The 21,548-nt window shown below is 39.0% G+C and overlaps 1 protein-coding gene across 2 annotated transcripts in view; it reads right to left on the bottom strand.

Moving 5' to 3' along the window:
- Window positions 1–21,156, bottom strand: part of LOC122565372 (potassium/sodium hyperpolarization-activated cyclic nucleotide-gated channel 2) — a 129,395-nt gene extending 108,239 nt beyond the window's left edge. Inside the window, exons 1-2 of one of the 2 annotated variants that reach the window (XM_087976018.1) lie at window positions 19,495–21,156; window positions 8,135–8,558 (exon numbers count right to left, since the gene is read on the bottom strand). In XM_087976018.1, the coding sequence (XP_087832144.1) occupies window positions 8,135–8,558; window positions 19,495–20,087 (1,017 nt within the window). In that variant the 5' untranslated portion in view covers window positions 20,088–21,156. The remainder of the gene's footprint in view (window positions 1–8,134; window positions 8,559–19,494) is intronic. The other variant, XM_043721281.2, reaches the window with a different exon arrangement.
- Window positions 21,157–21,548: the final 392 nt, after the last annotated feature.

Genomic DNA, 21,548 nt, shown 5'->3' with positions numbered 1-21,548 from the left:
ACACTCCCCAGAACCTTACCATTAAGTGTATAATTCCTGCTCTGATTTGCCTTTCCAAAATGCAGCACCTCACATTTATCTAAATTAAACTCCATGTGCCACTCCTCAGCCCATTGGCCCATCTGATCAAGATCCTGTTGTACTCTGAAGTGACGTTCTTCCTTGTTCACTATACCTGCAATTTTGGTGTAATCTGCAAACCTCCTATGTACCTCCTGTACCTCTTATGTAATAATACCTCTTATGTTCACATCCAAATCAAGTTGAGACATCAATCTTTGTTCAACAAAGAGTGCATGCCAAGAGCAGCACCAGGTTTCAATCTGGTTAAGCTACAACACAGGGCTATTTGTGGAAATAACATGCAATTGACAGGGCTGACAGACAACCAACAGACCAGATCAAAGATCTGCAGTCCCGCTATATCCAATTATGTTTGGTGGTGAGCAATTAAAAAACTAATGGAAGTATAGGTTCCACAAATACTTCCATCCTTAATAACGGTGGGGCCTAGCGCATGAGTGCATAGGCAAGGGTAAAGCATTTGCATTGAATGGCAGCTAGAAGTGCTGAGTGAATGATCCATCTTGGCCTGCTTCTGAGGTCCCCAGCATCACAGATGCCAGACTTCAGCCAATTTGATTCACTCCACTTGATTTCAAGAAATGGTTGGATGCACTGGATATTGCAAAAGCTATGGACCTGGAGAATGCTCTGACAACAGTACTGAAGACTTGCACACCTGCATTAAAACAGTACCACAGCAAACCCCACCCCAGCCAAGCTATTCCAGTACAGCTACAATACATGCATTAAACCAGCAATGTGAAACATTGCCGAGAGCAGAGTGAACAAAAAGCTTGTTCATTCACAGCCCTATCAGACAATTTTCAATCAGTAGCAAAGTAAGTGAAGGGATTGCTGACTGTGCTACCCAGAAGAATCAGCAAAGGAGCAACCTGAATGCTGCATAATTTTGGATCCATCAACCCAAATTGGTTCCTGACCTCATTACAGCCTTGGTACAGAGATGGTCAAAACAGAGTTGAGGCATGGGTGATTGTGCTTGATATCAAAGCAGAATTTGACAGTCTCGCATAAAGGAGCCCTAGCAACTGGAGTCAATTGGGAATCAAAGGAAAAGCTCTCTTGATTGGAGTCATACCCATCAGCAAGGTAAATGGTTGCTGGATGTCAGTCGTCTCAGCCCAGGCCATCAATGCAGCAATTCCTCATGTTAGCTATTCTTAATGAACCTGTTCAGAGGTGTTATCACACACCTGTGGAGCAAGTGGGTTAAGAACCTAGATCTTCTGACCCAGGCTGTAGGGACATTACCACTGTGCCAAAAGAACGCAGGTTCCTCAACCACCTTCAGCTGCCTTAACAATTACTTTTCATTAAGTCACAAAGGGTAACGTTCACTGACAATTGCATAATGTTCAACATCATTCATGCCTCTACTACTGCCACACCCTTATGAAGCAAGACCTGGGTCATATCCTGGCTTGGGCTGTTAATTAACATTCATATTATGCAAGTGTCAGGGAACAGCCATCGCCAACAGGGGAGAATCTAACCACCTCCCCTTTGGCATTCAGTGGCAATACCATTACAAAATTCCCCACTGAAAACATGCTAGGGGTTATTTATGATCCATTAATAAAGTTATAGAAGTGTACAGCACAGAAATAGACCCTTCAGTCCAACTTGTACATGCCAACTAGAAATCTTAAATAAATCTAGTCCATTTGCCAGCACTTGGCCCTTATCACTCCAAGGAGAAAGTGAGGACTGCAGATGCTGGAGATCAGAGCTGAAAATGTGTTGCTGGAAAAGCGCAGCAGGTCAGGCAGCATCCAAGGAACAGGAGAATCGACGTTTCGGGCATAAGCCCTTCTTCAGGAATGAGGAAGGGCTTATGCCCGAAACGTCGATTCTCCTGTTCCTTGGATGCTGCCTGACCTGCTGCGCTTTTCCAGCAACACATTTTCAGCCCTTATCACTCCAAACCCTTCCTATTCATGTACCCATCCAGATGCATTTTAAATCTTGTAATTGTACCGGCCTCCACCACTTCCTCTGGAAGCTCATTCCATACTCGCACCACTCTCTGCGAAAAAGTTGTCCCTTAGGTCCCTTTTAAATCTTTCCCTTCTCACCTAAACCTATGTTCTCTAGTTCTGAAGTCCTCCAACTGAGGGAAAATACCATATCTATTTACCCTATCTATGCCCCTCATGATTTTATATATTCAGCTTTCTATCTTACCAACTCACCAAACAGGAGAAAGTGGGTACTGCAGATGCTGGAGATCAGAGCTGAAAATGTGTTGCTGGAAAAGCGCAGCAGGTCAGACAGCATCCAAGGAACAGGAGAATCGACGTTTCGGGCATAAGTCCGAAGAAGGGCTTATGCCCGAAACGTCGATTCTCCTGTTCCTTGGATGCTGCCTGACCTGCTGCGCTTTTCCAGCAACACATTTTCAAACTCACCAAACAAGCTAGATGTTAACTAAACAGGTAACAGTTAAACCACACAAATACTAGGCAATGACTATTTCCAACAACAGAAGTTATAAACATTGTCCCTTGACAGTCAATGGCATTACCATCCCTGAATTGCCCACTATCAGCATACTGCTGGTTATTATTGACCAGAAACTGAACTGGAATAGCCACATAATATTGTGGATATGAGCAGAGCAGAGGCTCCTCAAAGCCTGTCCAAAATCTACAAGGCACAGATCAGGAGTATAATGGAATATTCTTCATTTGCCTGGATGAATGCAGCTCCTACAAAACTCACGCTTGATACCATATAATAACATTTGCTTCCCATAAATCCCAGGCAATGACCATGTCCAATAAGAGACAATCCAATTACCACCTCTCGACATTTAATGGCAATAATGTCATTGAATACTTTACTACCAAAATCCAGGGGGTTATATGGGTTTGCTATATAAATACAGTGGCCAGAAGAGTGGGTCACAAGCTAGGAACCCTGCTATGAGTAACTGACCTCCTAACTCCCCAAAGACTGGCTACCATCTACTAGACTCAAGTCGGAATCTGATGGAATACTCTACTTTTGTCTGGATGAATGCAGCTCAACACCACACAAGTCAAAATAGTGGGTCAAATTAGCAATACATCCAGAAACATTCCTCCTTCCATCAGTCTGAACCACGTACCAGGTGTACTACAGTAACTCTCCACAGCACCTTTGACAGCACATTCCAAACCCATTTACCTGGCTTCCTGGTAAGTATTTGTCCCTGAATCAGAAATAGATTCACTGATTGTCCATCTCATGACTAGTTGAGGCTCTCTCCTGTGTGTAAGTTGGCTACACAACAATTGTGATTCCAAATTAAAAGTAATTCACTGGCTGAAAGGTCCTTTAGTGTATCCCAAGGACATGAACTATACCCTATGAACTTCCAGTTGTTCCTTTACGTGCTCCTAATTAATGTAAATACTGTATCACTTATTTGTCCTTGGGTAAAAGAAGTGAAAAAATATATGAAATTAAATCAGACATCCATTATTGAAAAGGTGCTGTCAGTTACAAATGCCAGTTATCTAGCTTCTAGCATGGAACAATAATATTTCATTGAATATAGACTTATTTGAATAAACAATATAAAATCTCCATTTCTTTGACAGCAAGATAAACATAGATTTTTATTTCACAATCATCTGTTGTGCCTGATTTAATCTGGAGTAGATTCAATTGGTAGATCATGTGGCATTGGGTAGCATCCTTGCCTTTGAGTCAGAAGCTCTGGGACTGAGATCCACTCCAGGACTTAATGGCGATGGATGAATAACGTGCAAACAGGTTGATTTTCAAGCTGTAAATCCTACAATTATACCTATGGCAGACAGTAGGTGCAGGTAAACCAGTTGGTCAGCCATCCTTAATGTAAAGTGACACTGCTCAAGCTCCTGAAGATAAAAAAAACTACACACAGAAATAAAGCATGTACCTTGTCTATCTGTCACTAAGTGTGGGAAGAAAGAAGATGACAGTGACAAATGATTTATATTGCAGTAGTGTTATTGTTCTGTGTGTCATATTTTTATTGTTTATTTCTTGACAGACAAGGAATTATGATGTTTATTTATTGAGCCACAATATTTCAGGGAAATAATGATGTTGCTTTCTTTTTGGAATACTGTTCATTTGCAGAAAGAGAACTTTTTAGAAATTCAGTACTGGATTCTATCTAACTTTAATTGACTATGTCCGTCTAGATGAGATATTAATATTTATTATTGAAAACTAGAATGTATAGTATCCTTGGAAGATTATAGCCAAGGGACATATCTTGATATGAACGATATAGAAGAAGATTAGCAGAATTCACTAGCGAAGTTTTTGTCTGTTATCATACTAACCTCGAGGATAAATCTTCGACCTGATGGCTACCCTGTTGAGTTCTACATGATCACATCCCTAAACTCAACAGCTTGAAACCTTTTCATCAATAGAATAGGCTCACTTGGATCCAAGCACTTTCAAAGCATAAAAAGATAAAGACTGTAACTTCTGATCAGTATTCCTACTCATCACTATCCTCAAATACTATTCAAGATTTCAACTCCAAGCATAAACACCCAGTCCTAGCCTACTCTGTGCTCACCAGACTGATTTTTCTTCCTCCCTCAGATCCCTCTTCTGTAGGACAATATCAATTCAGATATCAATTTCTGACATTGTGCACCACTGTAACAGAACTAATATGCGGACCCTAATACGATCTCTGAATGTAGAAGAATATTTTTTTAAAATGGTCAGGAATGTCCAGTATTTATGTGAATGATGTTTAGTTGTGCATTCATGGTTTAAGATTCTAGTCTCCACTGCTACACCCATCAGCATTTGACCTCTAACGACAGACTAAATTAGTCTCTTCTCTTTAAAACTTTCCAGTGCTCTTGCAGTAACAATTCAGCAACTAACAGCAAGCCAAGAACCTAATAACATAAAACAAAACACTAAATCGCAGGATTTCAAATTTCACAGCGAGATCAGAATGCCATTTAAGCTATGTTACCTCTTAATTGTGAAAACCTAGCCCTTTTCACATTCTCACAGATATCTATACTTAAGGAAATAAAACTGAATATAAACATCTAACCTTTAAAGATTGCCTTTCAGCTCAAAATTGTGTATCAATTAGCTTTGTTTAATGCTGGTGATATTCTGAGCAGCAGCATGCTCAAGGTCTTAAATTAAAATAGCATGGTACCCTCTACAGGAAACCTAGGATCAGAATGAATAATGCAAACCATTATGTATCTCCTTAGCCAATTAAGTTGCTGGATTGATAAAATGTGCAACAAGGATTAAAAAACTATGTGTAAATTAGAGTGGATGATTTCGATGTCAGATGGATAAAAAGATAAATTTTTTAAAATTGGAATAACAGAGAAACAAGATTCACAAAGTGAAAAATACAACTTTTACATTTATTTGTTTTTAGATCTGCGATAACTAAAACTGGAAATAATGTGACTTCACATGTGCAACAGTTAATGTTCAGTCCCGGAGAGGTTGACTGGCAGAAATTAGTACTTAACATGCTGCTAAAAGGATACAATGATTTGAAATGGCTTGACTTAGCTTTCTTTCACCAGTATGCTTTGTGTCAATTATGCAAGTACAGGAACTTCACACTGTTCAATGCATCTGACTGGACAGCCTGATTGGAAAAGGTACCATTTTCAAGAAGTTAATTTTTGGATGAGGCATTAAACAAAGAAAAAAACAGAAATTGCTGGAGAAACACAGCAGGTCTGGCAGCATCTGTGTCATATGAAAGCACAGTCAACATTGAGTCCTGTGAGCCTTCTTCAGGATTGATATTTAAAACATTCAGAACTTCATCACTCCTCATATCATCACCATAATCACACACCTAAAATTCACAATGAGCAGTCAAGGGGACTCATGTGGAGATGAAAAGGATAATACTCAAACAGCTCTCACACACATGTTTTATAGTGAAAATGATTCATGAAACTTATTCAAAGCTTTTAAATATCATGTCATTAATATATAATCTGTATCAAAGTCAGATATTCCTTTAAAAGCCACTTTAAACTGTTGAAGTGAACTAAGAAGAGATACCTGTAGTATTTGAAAGTTAGATAGGAATTCACACTGACAAAGTAACTGTACTTATGTAATGTCAATAAAGAATTCTACTGCATGCAATTCAGTGGAGTTAATGTGGGCCTTGACCTCTCTATCACCTCTTTTCATGAAAGCCCAGCTTATTTCATATTACTCAGGCACTCAATTAAGGGGAGGGCCAGAAAGGCAATCCATGGACATTCATGTTGAGGACATAATTAGGCTCAGTGGATGAAGATTTGGACATCTCACCTGTTACCCTTCCACCTGATAAAATCCCAATCCCTAAACTCACCATGGGAACAGACAAAAGATTCATCCCTTTGAAATTATAGAACATGTTTTGTTCTAATCTACACCAGGTGGTCTGTCAATTAAAGCAGACCAGCAGACTTTTTCAAAACTAAAGGACTGTCACTGAACAGCTTTGCTCAATTATTATTTTCACACGTAATGATCAGGGTATTCAAAAACTTTCAGACCATGATACTTATATAGACATTCAAGAATGTCTTCAGATACTCCATAATTTGTGCCTCCCACATTGCAGCACCGTTAGTATAGCCAAAAGAAATTAGTTCAGAGTTCAAACAGACCTAAGTTCAAATGGCCTCTATGAGGTCAGATGTGGCCTGAAGAAATCATAGCTCATTCCCTTCCCTCTGCTGGCAAAAAAATCACTTTTGCATCTGAGTCCCAGTAACCCTTTCTAAAGGCCCACAGAATCTTTCTAACATTGAAAATCCTGTCACCTTCTGTCACTATTCAAAAAGGAATTGCTTCTATTTTTATCCTTTCAAATAGCTATCCATTCATTAACCCTACTAAAACTGAAAATATGGCCATTATCTCATTCATACCTATGGGACCTTGCTTTGTGCCGATTGGCTGCTGTGTTTCTCTACATTACAACACAAAAACATTTCTTTGGCCATAACCCACTTTGCAACATCCCAAGGTCACAGAAACACGTATGCCAGTTCTTTCTTTACTGCCAGTTTTGAGCTTTGTGTTATCTCTTCCATGTCATGCAATAACGGTTTAATCTCAATTTGATTACATTCAATTTAGAAGCATCCATTTACTGAACATCATAACTCTATTAATTCCAAATTTCTTTTCTACAGTTGCTATCCCTCAACAAAAGCCAGGGAACCTTAAGGAATAAAAGAGGAGTAATTCATTTGGCCCCTCATCATTCCTCCCCCATTCAGTTAGCTGATCTTCTGTTACAATACTCTTTTCCCACACTCTCCATATTCCTTAGTTCTTCTAGATATTAAAGGTATTAACATTAGAGAGGAGTCGATGATCCAGTTGTATTGTTGCTGGATTGTTAATCTAGAGACTCAGATAAAGTTCTGGGGACTTAGGTTTGAATCTCACTACAGCAGATTTCAATAAAAGTATGGAATTAAGAGTGAAATGATAACCATGACACCATTGTCAATTGTCAGGAAAGCCCATCTGGTTCAGTAATGTCCTTCAGAGTAGGAAACTGTCATCCTTACTTGGTCTGGCCTACATGTGACTCCAGACCCACAGCAATGTGGTTGACTCTTAACTACCCTCTGGACAAATTAGGAATGAGCAATAAATGCTATCCTATCAGTGATGCCCTCATCCCATGACTTAGATAAAATGATTGTATTGTCCCAACAGCACCAGGATTTTATAATTAGAGAAATATATTGAAAATTCAATTCTGATTAATTCATAAACACCAAATATTTACAGTTACTGATCACTAATGCTGTGAATGGGTTCACACCACAGGCTTGCACTCATCTCTGGTTGCTATTGGCTAACAAAATGTCCTGTCACGTTTCATTACAGACAAGACCTTCTCAACGCTACACTAAAGTTGCTGTGACTATTGAACACCATGCAATATTGTAAAATTTTCACTGTCTCATGTTTAAACTACTAAGACTATAACATTGGTGTCAAATGCGTGTAAAGGAAATGTGTTTAAAAATAGCCTTACCTCCTCCCATTGATGAATGTACCTTATCAACCTGGAGAGTCTCAATAATCGTAAAAGACTGAGAATTTTTGTAAACCGCACTATTCGTAGTGCTCTAGCAGTTTTATAAACTTCTGAATCGATTCCTTTTTCTACTATCAAAAATATATAATCCACAGGGATTGAGGAGACAAAGTCTACAATAAACCAGCTTTTTAAATATGTCTTCTTAATTTTCTGTGGATCCAGTATGATCTCAGTGTTATCTTCTATAACAATTCCAGTTCTGAAGTTTAGGACTAAATCCATGAGGAAGAAAGTGTCGGACACAACATTAAAGATAATCCATGGAGTGGTGGTTTCTTCCTTGAAGAAGGTGATTCCTACTGGGATAATGATGAGATTTCCAACCATAAACAACAACATTGTGAAATCCCAATAAAACCTGTAACGAAAGATAATAATTAATTAATAAGCCTCAAAAATCCTTTCAATATTTGAGTGCCAAGAATGAAAAGTCTTTGGCATTCCTTTCAGAATCATTGAAACAGACTGAATTACTTCAAGTTAAACAAAATTATTATTTCACACCACATAACTAGCAATGATTTCTTAGTGTACAGTTAATCCATTGAAATATTAACAAAGACTAGTATAATAAGACTATTTGATCCATCAGACTCATTTCTTCAATATTTCAAACTTAACCTTACTTTAATTTGCATTTTGATCTTCATTTTAATTCCATGGACCTACCTGGTAGATCATTTCAAACCTTTATCACCTTGAAACAAACAAAACCTACAAAATACTAAATGGCCTGGATAATGTAGATGTTGGGAAGATGTTACCATTGGTAGGAGAGACTAGGACCCGAGGGCACAGCCTTAGAGTAAAAGGACAACCTTTTAGAACAGAGATAAGGAGAAACTTGTTCAGCCAGAGAGTGGTGAACCTATAGAATTTGTTGCTACAGAAGGCTGTGGGGTCCAAATTATTGAGTATATTTAAGATGGAGATAGATAGGTGCTTCAGTACTAAGGGGATCAAGGGTTACAGGTAGAAGGCGGAAGAATGGGATTGAGAAACTTATCAGCCATGATTGAATGGTGGAGCAAACTTGATGGGCTGAATGGCCTAACTATGTCTTATGGTCTTATGCTCATATCCACCTCCATATGATGCTTGTCCTTCTTTGCACTCATTAATATTAAATCTTATTTCCTATTCATATCTCAATTGGGCAATACTTTCCACAAAATCTTCGAGGCATCCTCCAGTCTTAGTACAAACTTAATAAGTTCACAACAGGTTAATGATCCCAGTAATTTATGTAAATGAAAATGATTTAAGTATTCTCCTAAATAAAAGAGATCTGTGTCCACACTGGTACCTCTCAGGCACCCTGTTGTCTACTCTTATACTTTAGAAGTGCTGTTTACAGGTTTCCTGGTGGTAGCCATTTTGCATAGAAATCCTCACAGAGATAAAGAAATTGCATTTGTGATATGAAGAATAAGGGCTGCCAATAATCACAATCACCAGCAATTCTAAATCATGGCAACAAAGAAGACTGAGGAACACCAGTTAGTAAAAAGGTTATTAAGTTTAGAATTATGTTATGATTCAATACATTTCTGCATTCACCATTGTGCATGAAACCCGAACAAAACTTCATGTTTGGTACAGTAAGACATTTATATATTAAGTTTGAAACCAAACATATTGCTGCTTTAGGATGTTCATTATTGGCTCAAGTAAAAATGCACTGAGTAGCAGAGAGAACCTTTCTCATGACATATTTTGCTCAAATTATCAATTTTCAAATCTCTTCAATAGTCAATGCAGTCAATGAATTATTATCTGCAATGATACATATTATTACATTCACACCAGACTCTCAAAGAAATCATATACTCATGGCTTGGCTGTGAATTGATTTAAACAAAGTTCTAAATAATATGCACTCTTTAATGTTAACACCTTTAATGATTTTATAGAAAACTAAAATTCACAGACTTCTGTGTAATACTATTTCTGCTAAATGCACCTAATCTGGATAATTTTCTTGCATTGTCAACACTCCCAGCTCTCAGCCTGTTAATTGTTCATTTCTTGAAGGATAGTTATTGTTGTCAAATCAACTTAATGAAATAGAGAATACTTCTTAAACTCTTCAACCAATTTACAATAATTTTATTTTAACATGAAATATTTTCCGTGGAAAGTAGTCCATTTGCCATTCGACGTTTGTTTCAAATACATGCAAGTTCTTTTCAACGCAATGAATAAAAAACATTGAAAATAGACATAATATTAATATAATAAATTAATATATATCCTCACATGCTTCACATCCACTTGGTATGCTGGTGCTGTTCTTCAAGAACAAGAGTTCTTTTGAAGTACAAAAGAAGATATGGAAGACCCAGCAGTTTCTGTCCCATGGGTTGTGTATCATTATGTTTCACAACTTGTGTATTTAAAACTTTTTAAAAATGTTTTATCATATAAAAGTTATATGGCATATTAGACAAATCATTGTTAACAATTTAGCATCTCCAATAAATTTGTAGAAGACTAAAATGCATGTTTAAAGTATACAAACTAGTAAACGGAAAATGATTTATTCAAAATATGAACGCATCTACCACAAACATAATATACACTATCTGCAGAATAAAGCAGCAACATACTAAAGCCTTAATATGACAACATAATCCGAGTTAAACATAACAAAAGCATTATTGGCTTTGAATACAGTGCAAAATGTTATCCTGCATAAGAAATATGAAATAACATTACTTAAAACTTTATACTTTTATCTTGTTACTACTAGTAGGATTAAAGACTGATGGAAGTAAATAGTGAGTTTCAGTTGGCTAAATAAGTGACTTCAACAGGAGCAATAGTGCCATTTGATTTTAATAGTAATATGGAGAACCAGTGCAATGCACATTAGAAGAGAACAATGCATTCCAATTGTGTCAGCAACATACTGGGACTGTTTGCTGAATTAATGCAGGGCACTCAGAACAAAAAAGTAAAAACCTAATGCAAAAGTTATACTAAGTATATTACTCTGGAAGGAACAAAGGTGCTGCATGTAGACATTGTCTATACTGTGTCAAACACACAGTGAGGAGAATATGGGGTAGTAGGGGGTTTGGTGAACAGAATAGGGAACTAAGGAGCAAAGAAAGGAAAAACAATACACGTGGGCAGAAAACAAGACCTTAACTGTAGCAGAATACAATTAACAGGAATAAATCATTGAACTAAGATTATTACATATTATGGGCTTCAGCTCAGAGAAAAAAAAAATGAATAAAGGCCCGCCAAATTCTTATGTCAAGCTCAGTGATTCAAAAATTAGAAAGGTTGCACTAAGGCCACCATACCAATGTTAGACAAGAAATCCAGACTTAAACTAATGGCCCCATGGTAACTCTTTGGCTCAAAAAAGGGAGTCCATTGCATAGCACTGTTTGAATATCATGCACAATTCTATTAATTTCAAGTGATGGTTAGATTTATGTGACAAGAACTCAACTATTTTGTGAAAACTCTGGGTGACATTAAAAAATAAATCCAAACTAATCTTAAGTGTGGGCCAGAGAATTTTTAATACTTCGCTTTTCATCAGTACAGTAAGACCACAACCAGTTTGAAGTCTGGTGAGTTTTTCACTGGAAGGTGACTTGATTATTTTTGTGTCCAGAACGGTGTACATTAAGCCTTAGTTTAAAATCAAAAATACTTTATTGTACAAAATGTTGTGATCATGGGGGGAAAAAGTCAATACATTGGAAATGACAGATAAATTATGAATAAAAATGAAATGGAAAAAGATTAAAAGAGACTCATGGAAATAGAAAATAACTGGCGAGAATTAATCAGTGTGAAAAGGACAAAGAATGAGATAGGTATAGTAAAAAGATAAAATATGAAATATATGATTGTTCATCCTAATTCAAAGTCCATTATTTCAGATTATTTGATAATCCTTTTTCTTTGATTCCACATTCTGACTGTCCAATGTTACTTATATTTTTAATTCAGTTTGTTGCATGATTCAACTTTTTAGTTAGAAAACGAATTTGTATTATCAGTACACAAGCCAGGAGGGAGCTGAATAAAATGAAAGGTAAATGATCAAAAAGGAGGGGGAAGATGTTAAGAAAAAATAGGTGAATGAATCGATTATTTCATGAAAAAAACAGTAGTTGCAATAACACCCACGAAGAGAGTTCTCGGGCCCTTTAAAATCAGCCACAATCAGAAACGCAGTAATGAGACTCTGAAGGAAATAACCTTAATGATGATAACAAGACACACACATTGAGGAAACGGACGCTGCGTGACAGAGGAGCTGCCGTTTCCGACAGCGTTAGCACAGCAATTAATGTCTAAAAAGGTCGTGGTAGACACCATCGATAAAAGGTCACCAATGCATTCAGCCTGTACGTGAATCAGGTGACAGTGTCTCCTTGTCCGCAAGGTCGCCACAAGGAGAGCCTGACTGCGGGAAAAGCTCACATAAAGGGTTAGAATGGTAGGACATCTGCGAGCTTTCTTCCGAATATAAAACACAATTAACTGGCGGCAGAAGGAGGTAATGTATCACGTGTGGTGTTCGGCGCTGTGTGAATTAGCTGTAAAATATGATGAGTCTGGTCCTTGAATGAGAGGCTGTCATTTCAAGACAATGATGCTGAATCTTACATGATGAATGTCCTCTGCTCGTGATGCCCAATCGTCAAAACAAAATATCACTGATTAAATTGTCAGAGGCTTGAGCAATAATCACTGTGCATAGAGCGATAGAAAATAAAAGATTAACAACATGGGTTCGATTATTTTCCACATTATTAGGGACATCCATTCACAGTACAGTCACGGCGTCAACTGCGAGACTGACATTAAAATTTGCACCATTGGTTTTCTGCGATTTTTGCACCGGTTACTTATTGGCGTTGGAACTATCTTTAAAAGTCAGGCAAGTACACAATAGGCAATGGAAATATCTGGAAAGAATAATTCAATGTCAAAATATTGAGTTTTGCAAAATTGTTCTCTTTTGTGGGCCCCATCTGTAGCTTTTGTGACTAAGTGGATTAGTGTTAACGCTGCAGAAGAAAATGCCACTGAGTTTTAAAAAAAAGTTTTGCAATGGGTGGTATTTCAAATTTCAGCACCACAAACAGCTCCTTGCAGCTGCAGACTCCCAAACCTCCCAGGTGCTGGAGCAGACGCCATCTGGCAGCTCGTGTACTGGAAAGACAGCTCGAGTCAATTTCTGTTGGGAAGACCCAAGATCCCTAGTTAGGTTAGACTTTTCCCAATGGAATTCCTGAGAAGAGTATGTAAAGGAAACAAATAAAACAACAAGGGAAAGATTATAATTCATTCCCACATGGCTCACTGTATCTGCTATAAAGGGAAACCAACATGGGACAATGACCCACAATGACAAAATGTCAGTAGCACGAATAACATCTCAAAATTCTCTGAATTTGCAGCACTTTCAAAATATATGCATGCGACCTATGTTTCCACAGACACTTTATCAGTTAGAAACTATTTACGATGGATTTTTTTTAAAAAAAACTTATTTCCGAAATAAAACTCAGCAGAACACTCTATGACAAGCAAAAAAAACTGAGGCTCATGAGCAAAATGGGGGAGGAGCTGGGTTGTAGCCTTTCCAAAGTGGTCTTATATATTCCTTGTTTATCAAGTTTAAGAATGTTACTGTTGCAGATTATTTCAATTTTACTTTTAATTTTCGCCACCAAGCCTCACCATTAAATATTCCAGAATCAAGAAAAAATTGGTTAGATGCAAAATGATCAAGACGAAGACCAAACCTAGGTTAGCAGGTCCTACATGATTATTAGTTGCACTTTGTGTCATTTACAATTTAACCTCTCACTACAAGATTGCTGTTTACTACAGGATTACTTGATTCTGCCATATCAACCAGAAGTTTTATTCACACTATTCAAACTCATTCCATAGAAGATATATTTATCCTGTAAATCAAATCTGTATTCAAATATATACAAAGGATGAAAGATCACATGACCTGAAGATATGTATATCCATAGAGTAATTTGCATACTAGCTGTATTAGCTTGCAGAACTATAACTATGCAAAATTATGGTCATTTAAAAATAAAATGATTTTTTATTAGCTTTTCAAAAGACATCTGTAGCTGCATCACATCCTGTCCAACCAAATATGTTATTTTCAGAGTGATGTAAAGACATGATAACTTTAAAGCATTAAAATGTTTTTTTCTCCAGTTAAGTTTGATATTTAATGAAGCCCTTGTATAAATATTTACTATGCATTGCCCATTGTACCCAGAATGATCTTGGTACTGTTATACTTTAAGTATGAGATTTAACCTCATAGTACAAGATAACATTCACATAGTACTGAGCTGTAATTTTGGTTTTAGAATGTTTATGATGAGAGATTATAAATAAGAAAAAATATTTGGTTTTAAAGTTTATTTTGAATAGTGTGCAAGTTTATATACATGCACACACAATTAGACAAGGTATAAAAATATTTTACATTAATTATCTCAAAATATCCTGCCCCATGAACATTAATTCTTTAAGAAATTTGGGGTGAATTTCCTCTGTGTACTACAACCAAAATATTGTTATTTATAAAAAAAGGTAACTACTTTGCCATGCATAGTAGAGAGAAAATCCATCTTAACCTTTACTTTACAAATAATCAGTTTGTTTAGTCACTGTTTGCGATTTTTAAAACTTCATTTGTGGGATGTGGATATTGCTAAATGGTCAATATTTATTGCACATCCCTAGTTGCTCTGGAGAAGGTATGGTGAGATGCCTTCTTGAACCATCAGTCCATCTGATGTGGGTTGACACACAAATGCCATTAGAGAGGGAATTCCAGGATTTTGAGCCAGTGACTGTAAAGGAACGGCGATATATTTCCAAGTCAGGATCATGATTGGCTTGGAGGAGAACTTCACAGTTGTGGTGTTCCCATGCATCTGCTACACTTGTCCTTCTAGATGGAAGTGATCATGGGTTTGGAAGGTGCTGTCTGAGGATCTTTGGTGAATTTCACAGTGGTTTGTGCTATGTGCAGGTAATTGGTTATAAGATGATCAGAGGAATAGATAGAGTAGACAGTCAGAAACTTTTTCCCCAGGTGCAACAGAGTGTTACAAGGGGACATAAATTTAAGGTGAAGGGTGGAAGGTATAGGAGAGATGTCAGAGGTGGGTTCTTTACCCAGAGAGTGGTGGGGGCATGGAATGCGCTGCCTGTGGGAGTGGTAGAGTCAGAATCTTTGGTGACCTTTAAGCGGCAATTGGATAGGTATATGGATGGGTGCTTAAGCTAGGACAAATGTTCGGCACAACATCGTGGGCCGAAGGGCCTGTTCTGTGCTGTATTGTTCTATGTTCTATGCTCTCTAAGTGGTCCTGTGTTGAGAATCACAAATCCAGTCAGCTGAAAATGTTTAGCCTATGCCATTCAGTTTGCTGTGGTACCCTTCCTATATTTATTTCCATGTACAAAATGCTGTAATTAGAAATTCAACTGTGTGGGGTCCACATCTCAAGCAACAAATCTTATTATTAGATCAAAGAATAACTTTCATGTCTACCATGGCTTAGCTACTATTATTTTTAATTAAGCAAAGCTTTACATATTTTGATAAATTTCCCTGTATCAAATATAGATATAGTATAAAACAATTCCAATTAATTATATCTGGAACATATTTAATGCCCTCAAAAGTTAATGAAAGATATTCATTGTTTAACCCTTAACCAATCTAGATTCTACCTAGCTCATTAATGGTTTAAGTGAGATAACTCAGCTACCTGTTTGGGTTTGCAAGGAATATTAAATTGATAACTAGCCATTTGTGTATTGATAACTGTAGTTAAAGATGAAGGGTGATTTCTCCAACGTTAAGGGGTTGCATGCTACACTGTATTGTTTAATCATCTGCTAGCTCTCTATTCCAGTACAACAATGCTGAAATGTTCATCATTTGTGTAACATAATGCATTCTCCAAATACAAAAGATGCATTTCAAACTTAAATATATTTTTGAAAATGTTTGACTTTAAGAAAAATCAAGATTGAGGTCCTTATCCTCAAAGTTATTTCAGTTATCTTGTTTACTTCTATCAGCTTCTGATGCAGAATTTCCATTTCATGCCTGACAGGCTCCCTTTGCATTTCAAAACATCATTTTATATGACATATAATTTCATTACAAAGGGTTCCTACAATGTCTTTTTTTGAGCAAATGTAATTAGATTAGATTACTTACAATGTGGAAACAGGCCCTTCGGCCCAACAAGTCCACACCGCCCCGCCGAAGCGCAATCCACCCATACCCCTACCCCTACCCCTACATTTTACATTTACCCCTTACCTAACATTACGGGCAATTTAGCATGGCCAATTCACCTGACCTGCACATCTTTGGACTGTGGGAGGAAACCGGAGCACCCGGAGGAAACCCACGCAGACACGGGGAGAACGTGCAAACTCCACACAGTCAGTCGCCTGAGGCGAGTATTGAACCCAGGTCTCTGGCGCTGTGAGGTAGCAGTGCTAACCACTGTGCCACCGTGCCGCCCTTATTCATTTATTGAACATTTTTATACTTGTTCAATAATACCCTTAGTTGTCCCACCAACTGATTCACTCCAGAGCAGTATAACATAATAGGTTAGCTTTAAATTTTGATTCAGAATATTTAGTGCAAATGTATGAAAAGCAAAGAAATGTATGATAAATTAACCTTGCCACATATATCATCCAAACAGCTATTTATCACACATCACATACAGTGGACATTTAACAACTGTAACTCTTCACTGGCCTTGGTAAAATATTTTCATCACTGCAATATTTCAAACATGCTGGCTCAACTGAAACTTAACTAGGGCCTGAACTTGCATTCAAAATGCAGCAATGCTGTCTATCTCCCTCTCTCTTTCACAGCACAAAACCCACAACATCTTAAAATTCCTTCCATTCATTGTTACCAAAATGGCAGCGAACAAATCATAATTTGTTCTAATGCCCAAGAGCAGCAACTAAGACAAGTATAACATATAGATTAAACATTCCAAACGTGTGCTAAAATTCATACTTTTAAAAAGGCTATCTTGAACACATCTGAATAATTACTAGTTGCTCAGTCACCCCTCTTCAGTTCTATGCACCGATTGATTTGTTAACTTGTGCCGAAAGGTTGAAGTGAGAACAAGGTGTATTGGTTGACCACTGAAAGGTCTGAGCTTTAAAATGATGATCAACTGAAACCTATGCAAATCATGTACAAAAGTACAATTGAAAATAATGTTTAATGAATCAATAAAAGCAAACTTAATAACCAGTTTGGAACCTGTACTTCATTGAATACAGTATTTGTTGTTAGCATAATTTGCACATGATGTCCTCTAGGGGAACTCTCTGAACGAAAGGAGGAAAATGGATGGCAGCCCGGAGAACAATTTGTTCTAAATTGGACGAGTTATGATTTATTAATATGAAGTATCACGAGTTAGAGGGAAGAAAACATGCAACCCGATAAATTCCTACATCAGTGCAAAGACACTGTGCAAGACATTGTGTTAGTTTCCAGGTGGGTGAAGTGTCTTAATAATGCTCACAGATGGAAGGAAGTGTTGTAGGAAGGATGTTCTAAAATGTATTACTGGACCCAAAGAAAGCAAAGGTCACAGATAGTTCACAGAAAACCTCCAAAGCTTTTTTGGAAACAAAAAATCTGAGATGAATGGCTCAGGTTGTACAAATGTTTCAATTCATTTCTAAGTATCACCCACGAATCACTGACTTAGCCTTTAGAAAATTTCAGTGTTTCGAGAGTAAACCATCAAACCGATTGCAATTGAAATATTTGAGAGGGTTAGGAATGATGCATGGCTTGAAAAGATTGATAATTGTGAAACTAATCATAAACAATTCAATGTTTTCCAGTTACAAGATCTTAGACAAATAAATGAGAATATCAGTGGATGTTAAACTACTAAGAATCACAATAAGGGTGAACAAAACTGTTTATTCAGATGGGTATGAAGATATATCGGTCTGACGTTTATACCCAGAGTGTAAAGGTCACAGGGAAGAAACACTTAAAAGCAGTTTTTACGTGTGGAAACGTGTTTATCTTTTGAGATAGATGTTTTTTTAATCTGTTATATTTCAACCAGAACTAGCACGACTCGGCCGGTTTATGTTTTGTTTGATGCGATGATACTTTTGGGGAACCGCCGAGGCGTGATGTAGAACCTTCCAGGAGGTCACCTCACCCCGGTTTGAGTTGCAGTCGAGCGTTGGTGCAGGAACTGATGACAGTCTCCTGTTCCCATTGGACTGGAAGCCGGTAAACGGTGCATGGATTGCCGCAATTTTCCTGAAATAACCTGTCACAGTGGTAACAGAAAGCACTGGAACAAGCGACAAACACACGCTTTGTCCATTCCTAATCCCCAGGCTGTGGCGACAAAAAAGGTCTCACCTTCTAAAGAATCGAGAACACAACCTCAACAGCCCCATACCTTCCAAGGACATTAGACAGAACCAATGGTCAGATCCACACCCATAGAAAGATAAATCTGTAGCGGTGACCCAATGTACCCGGCACTGCTTAACATCAAAGGAATGAAGGAAAACACCCTTTCTCCAAACGTGTAACACTGTTGGCTCAGCACGATTTTGATTGTTCAACCTAAAGGGCCGGGTTCAAGTCCCACCTATCCGAGCAGGTTAATCCCCCCCCAAAACACACACAAAGCAGACCCATTAACATGCACATTCTGCAAAAGGAATACGTTTACAATTATTGCCAGCACCGCTGTGTGTGTACGTGTGGTTTATGGCACCAATTATGGGCTGTCTAAGAAGCAGCTCTCTCAGCATTGTACCTGTCCCCGGGACCACCTGCACGGTCTGTTACCTCCGCAGAAACGTGAGCACTGTAATTTGGAATAGAGGACAAATCCCCTTCACTGCAGCTCTGCTGCGTCTCTCCGAGATCAGAACCACATTCACTCTTACACCCAGCACCGATTCCAAACCTAGAGACAGGCTTCAGTTGGCTATATGGATGGGTCTGCACAGATTTTTTTATTGTGTGCTTTTCTTAAATGTGGCTTCCTAAATACCCTCATGAATTTCCGCATTGGGGCAAAGAACCAGTAGCGGGTTAATGTTAATCGACCTTCAATATTACAAGTTGCAGCTGACTCAATTGGTGTCCACTTTTGAGTGCTCCAGTCACAGATATGTGCCTCTCTCTCCCCTGTTTATTACCGGAGGGTTAGTGTAGCACTCACCGAAAGTCACTATAAGGGTGGATAATCCAGGCGCCCGCCGATTTGACTCTCTCCTGCTCCCTTTCCACAGCCTTCTGGCTGCCGAACATCCGCAGGGAAAACTTGTTAACTCCCGGCTGGAGCATCGCCCCGAACTGGCGCTGCATGAAGCTAGCCTGGCTGCCGTTCTGCTCGGCATCCTCGGGGAAGATCTGCTCGGCCCCCTCGGACTTGAGCAGGCTGACGGAGTTCCTGCCGCGCTGCTGGAATTGTGAGGATTTTCGGCTGGGCGGCTCCGCCGAGAAAGCCACTTTGCTCTCCCTCTTGTCCTCGCTGCGGGCGGAGCCGCCTCCCTCCATCGCGACCTTCCGCTCCTCGCCCTCAGCCGCCCGGCTGATGGACGACTGGCTTCCCTGGGCCACCCTGCAATCCCCGTTGGTGTTGCACTTCATGCTGACCGCCGTCTCCTGCTCGCCCGGGTTGGATTCCAGCGCCGGCTGCTTCACCTTGTTGTGGCAGCCTCGGCCGGCTCCCCCTCCTGGGGGGGACGGGATCGCTTTCATTCTGATGCTCTTGCTGCGCGTATCCTCCTCGTTCTCGTCGTCTTCGTCCATGATGGGACCTGTCTAATGGGGCAGGCTGCACCACCTTCTCCGCTCACTAGGACGCAGTTTTGCTCAGATGCTGGGAGAAGTCTGCTTTGACGTGGTCTGGGCTTCGCCTACGTGACATTTTTTCTTAAACAGCGCGGGGAGCCAGAGAGAGAGAGAGATGTCCTAGACCTTGCTTCTAGAGGTTAACTGAAGAGTGAGAACCCAACCCCCTTTTCGTTCCCCAACTGAAGATGTTCATTTAAAAATCCCTGACAAGAAAGGGCTAGAACTCATTCTTTCCGTCTTTGAGGCCAGGATCTTCTTGCAAATGAAGTGAATCCCCTGGGTTACTTTTACCAAAGAGTACTTGCGCTTACCCTGGGGTGGAGGGAAGAATTAAAACCAAAAAAAACTATATATTTATGGCGCCCTCCTGTGTCTGTTTGACATTTTCTTTCAGAAAAATCTTTTACAGGACAAACAAAGGAATTGACAAGTAATACTTCTGGCAAATGTGTGGAATTAGTCCCCAGTCCCAATGCTTCATTTGGTAAAGAAATACAGACTTCAGGGAAAAAAGCATCACCATTCGGAGCCCAGCTGCCGTACAGATTGCTAAAACGGTGCTCCCACATAGTATATTAGGATTGCTGCAGTTTTTAAGCAGACACACACGCAGTACAAAGGGGAGAAGATCTCAATTATAGAGTCAAAGAGATGTACAGCATGGAAACAGCCCCTTCGGTCCAACGCGTCCATGCTGACCAGATGTCCCAACCCAATCTAGTCCCACCTGCCAGCACCCGGCCCATATCCCTCCAAACCCTTCCTATTCATATACACATCCAAATGCCTCTTAAATGTTGCAATCGTACCAGCCTCCACCACTTCCTCTGGCAGCTCATTCCATACCCGTATCACCCTCTGTGTGAAAAAGTTGCCCCTTAGGTCTCTTTTATATCTTTCCCCTCTCACCCTAAACCTATGCCCTCTAGTTCTGGACTCCCTGACCCCAGGGAAAAGACTTTGCCTATTTACTCTATCCATGCCCTAATTGGATAAAAAAGTTTCTTTAGTTTGAAACAGGAATGTTGAGATTTTATCGCATAGGTAGAGGATAAATTGGTGGAAACTGAACATCCAAATCACACTCTTTAAGGTCACAAAATGGCCCCTGGGTAGCACTTAGAACAAAGGCATTGCTGAGTGAATGGAAAAGTGAATTCATTTCTGAAATAGTCCAACATTGTGCTTTAAAGGTTAATAGAATGTTATACTTATCTTGACATTATATAATTTGTCATAGTCCTTTCCAAATATATTTTACTTCATGTTTCTGTTGGAGACAGTGTCATAGAGTCATAGAGATGTACAGCATGGAAACAGACCCTTCGGTCCAACCCATCCATGCCGACCAGGTATCCCAACCCAATCCAATCCCACTTGCCAGCACCTGGCCCATATCCCTCCAAACCCAGCATA

This window comes from Chiloscyllium plagiosum, unplaced genomic scaffold (assembly GCF_037043375.1).
Source record: "Chiloscyllium plagiosum isolate Xiang-an unplaced genomic scaffold, Cpla_swu_hap1 HiC_scaffold_28, whole genome shotgun sequence".
Classification (NCBI taxonomy): Eukaryota; Metazoa; Chordata; class Chondrichthyes; order Orectolobiformes; family Hemiscylliidae; genus Chiloscyllium; species Chiloscyllium plagiosum.
Note: the sequence above shows the minus strand (reverse complement) of the source record. Positions and strands in the feature narration are given on the sequence as shown.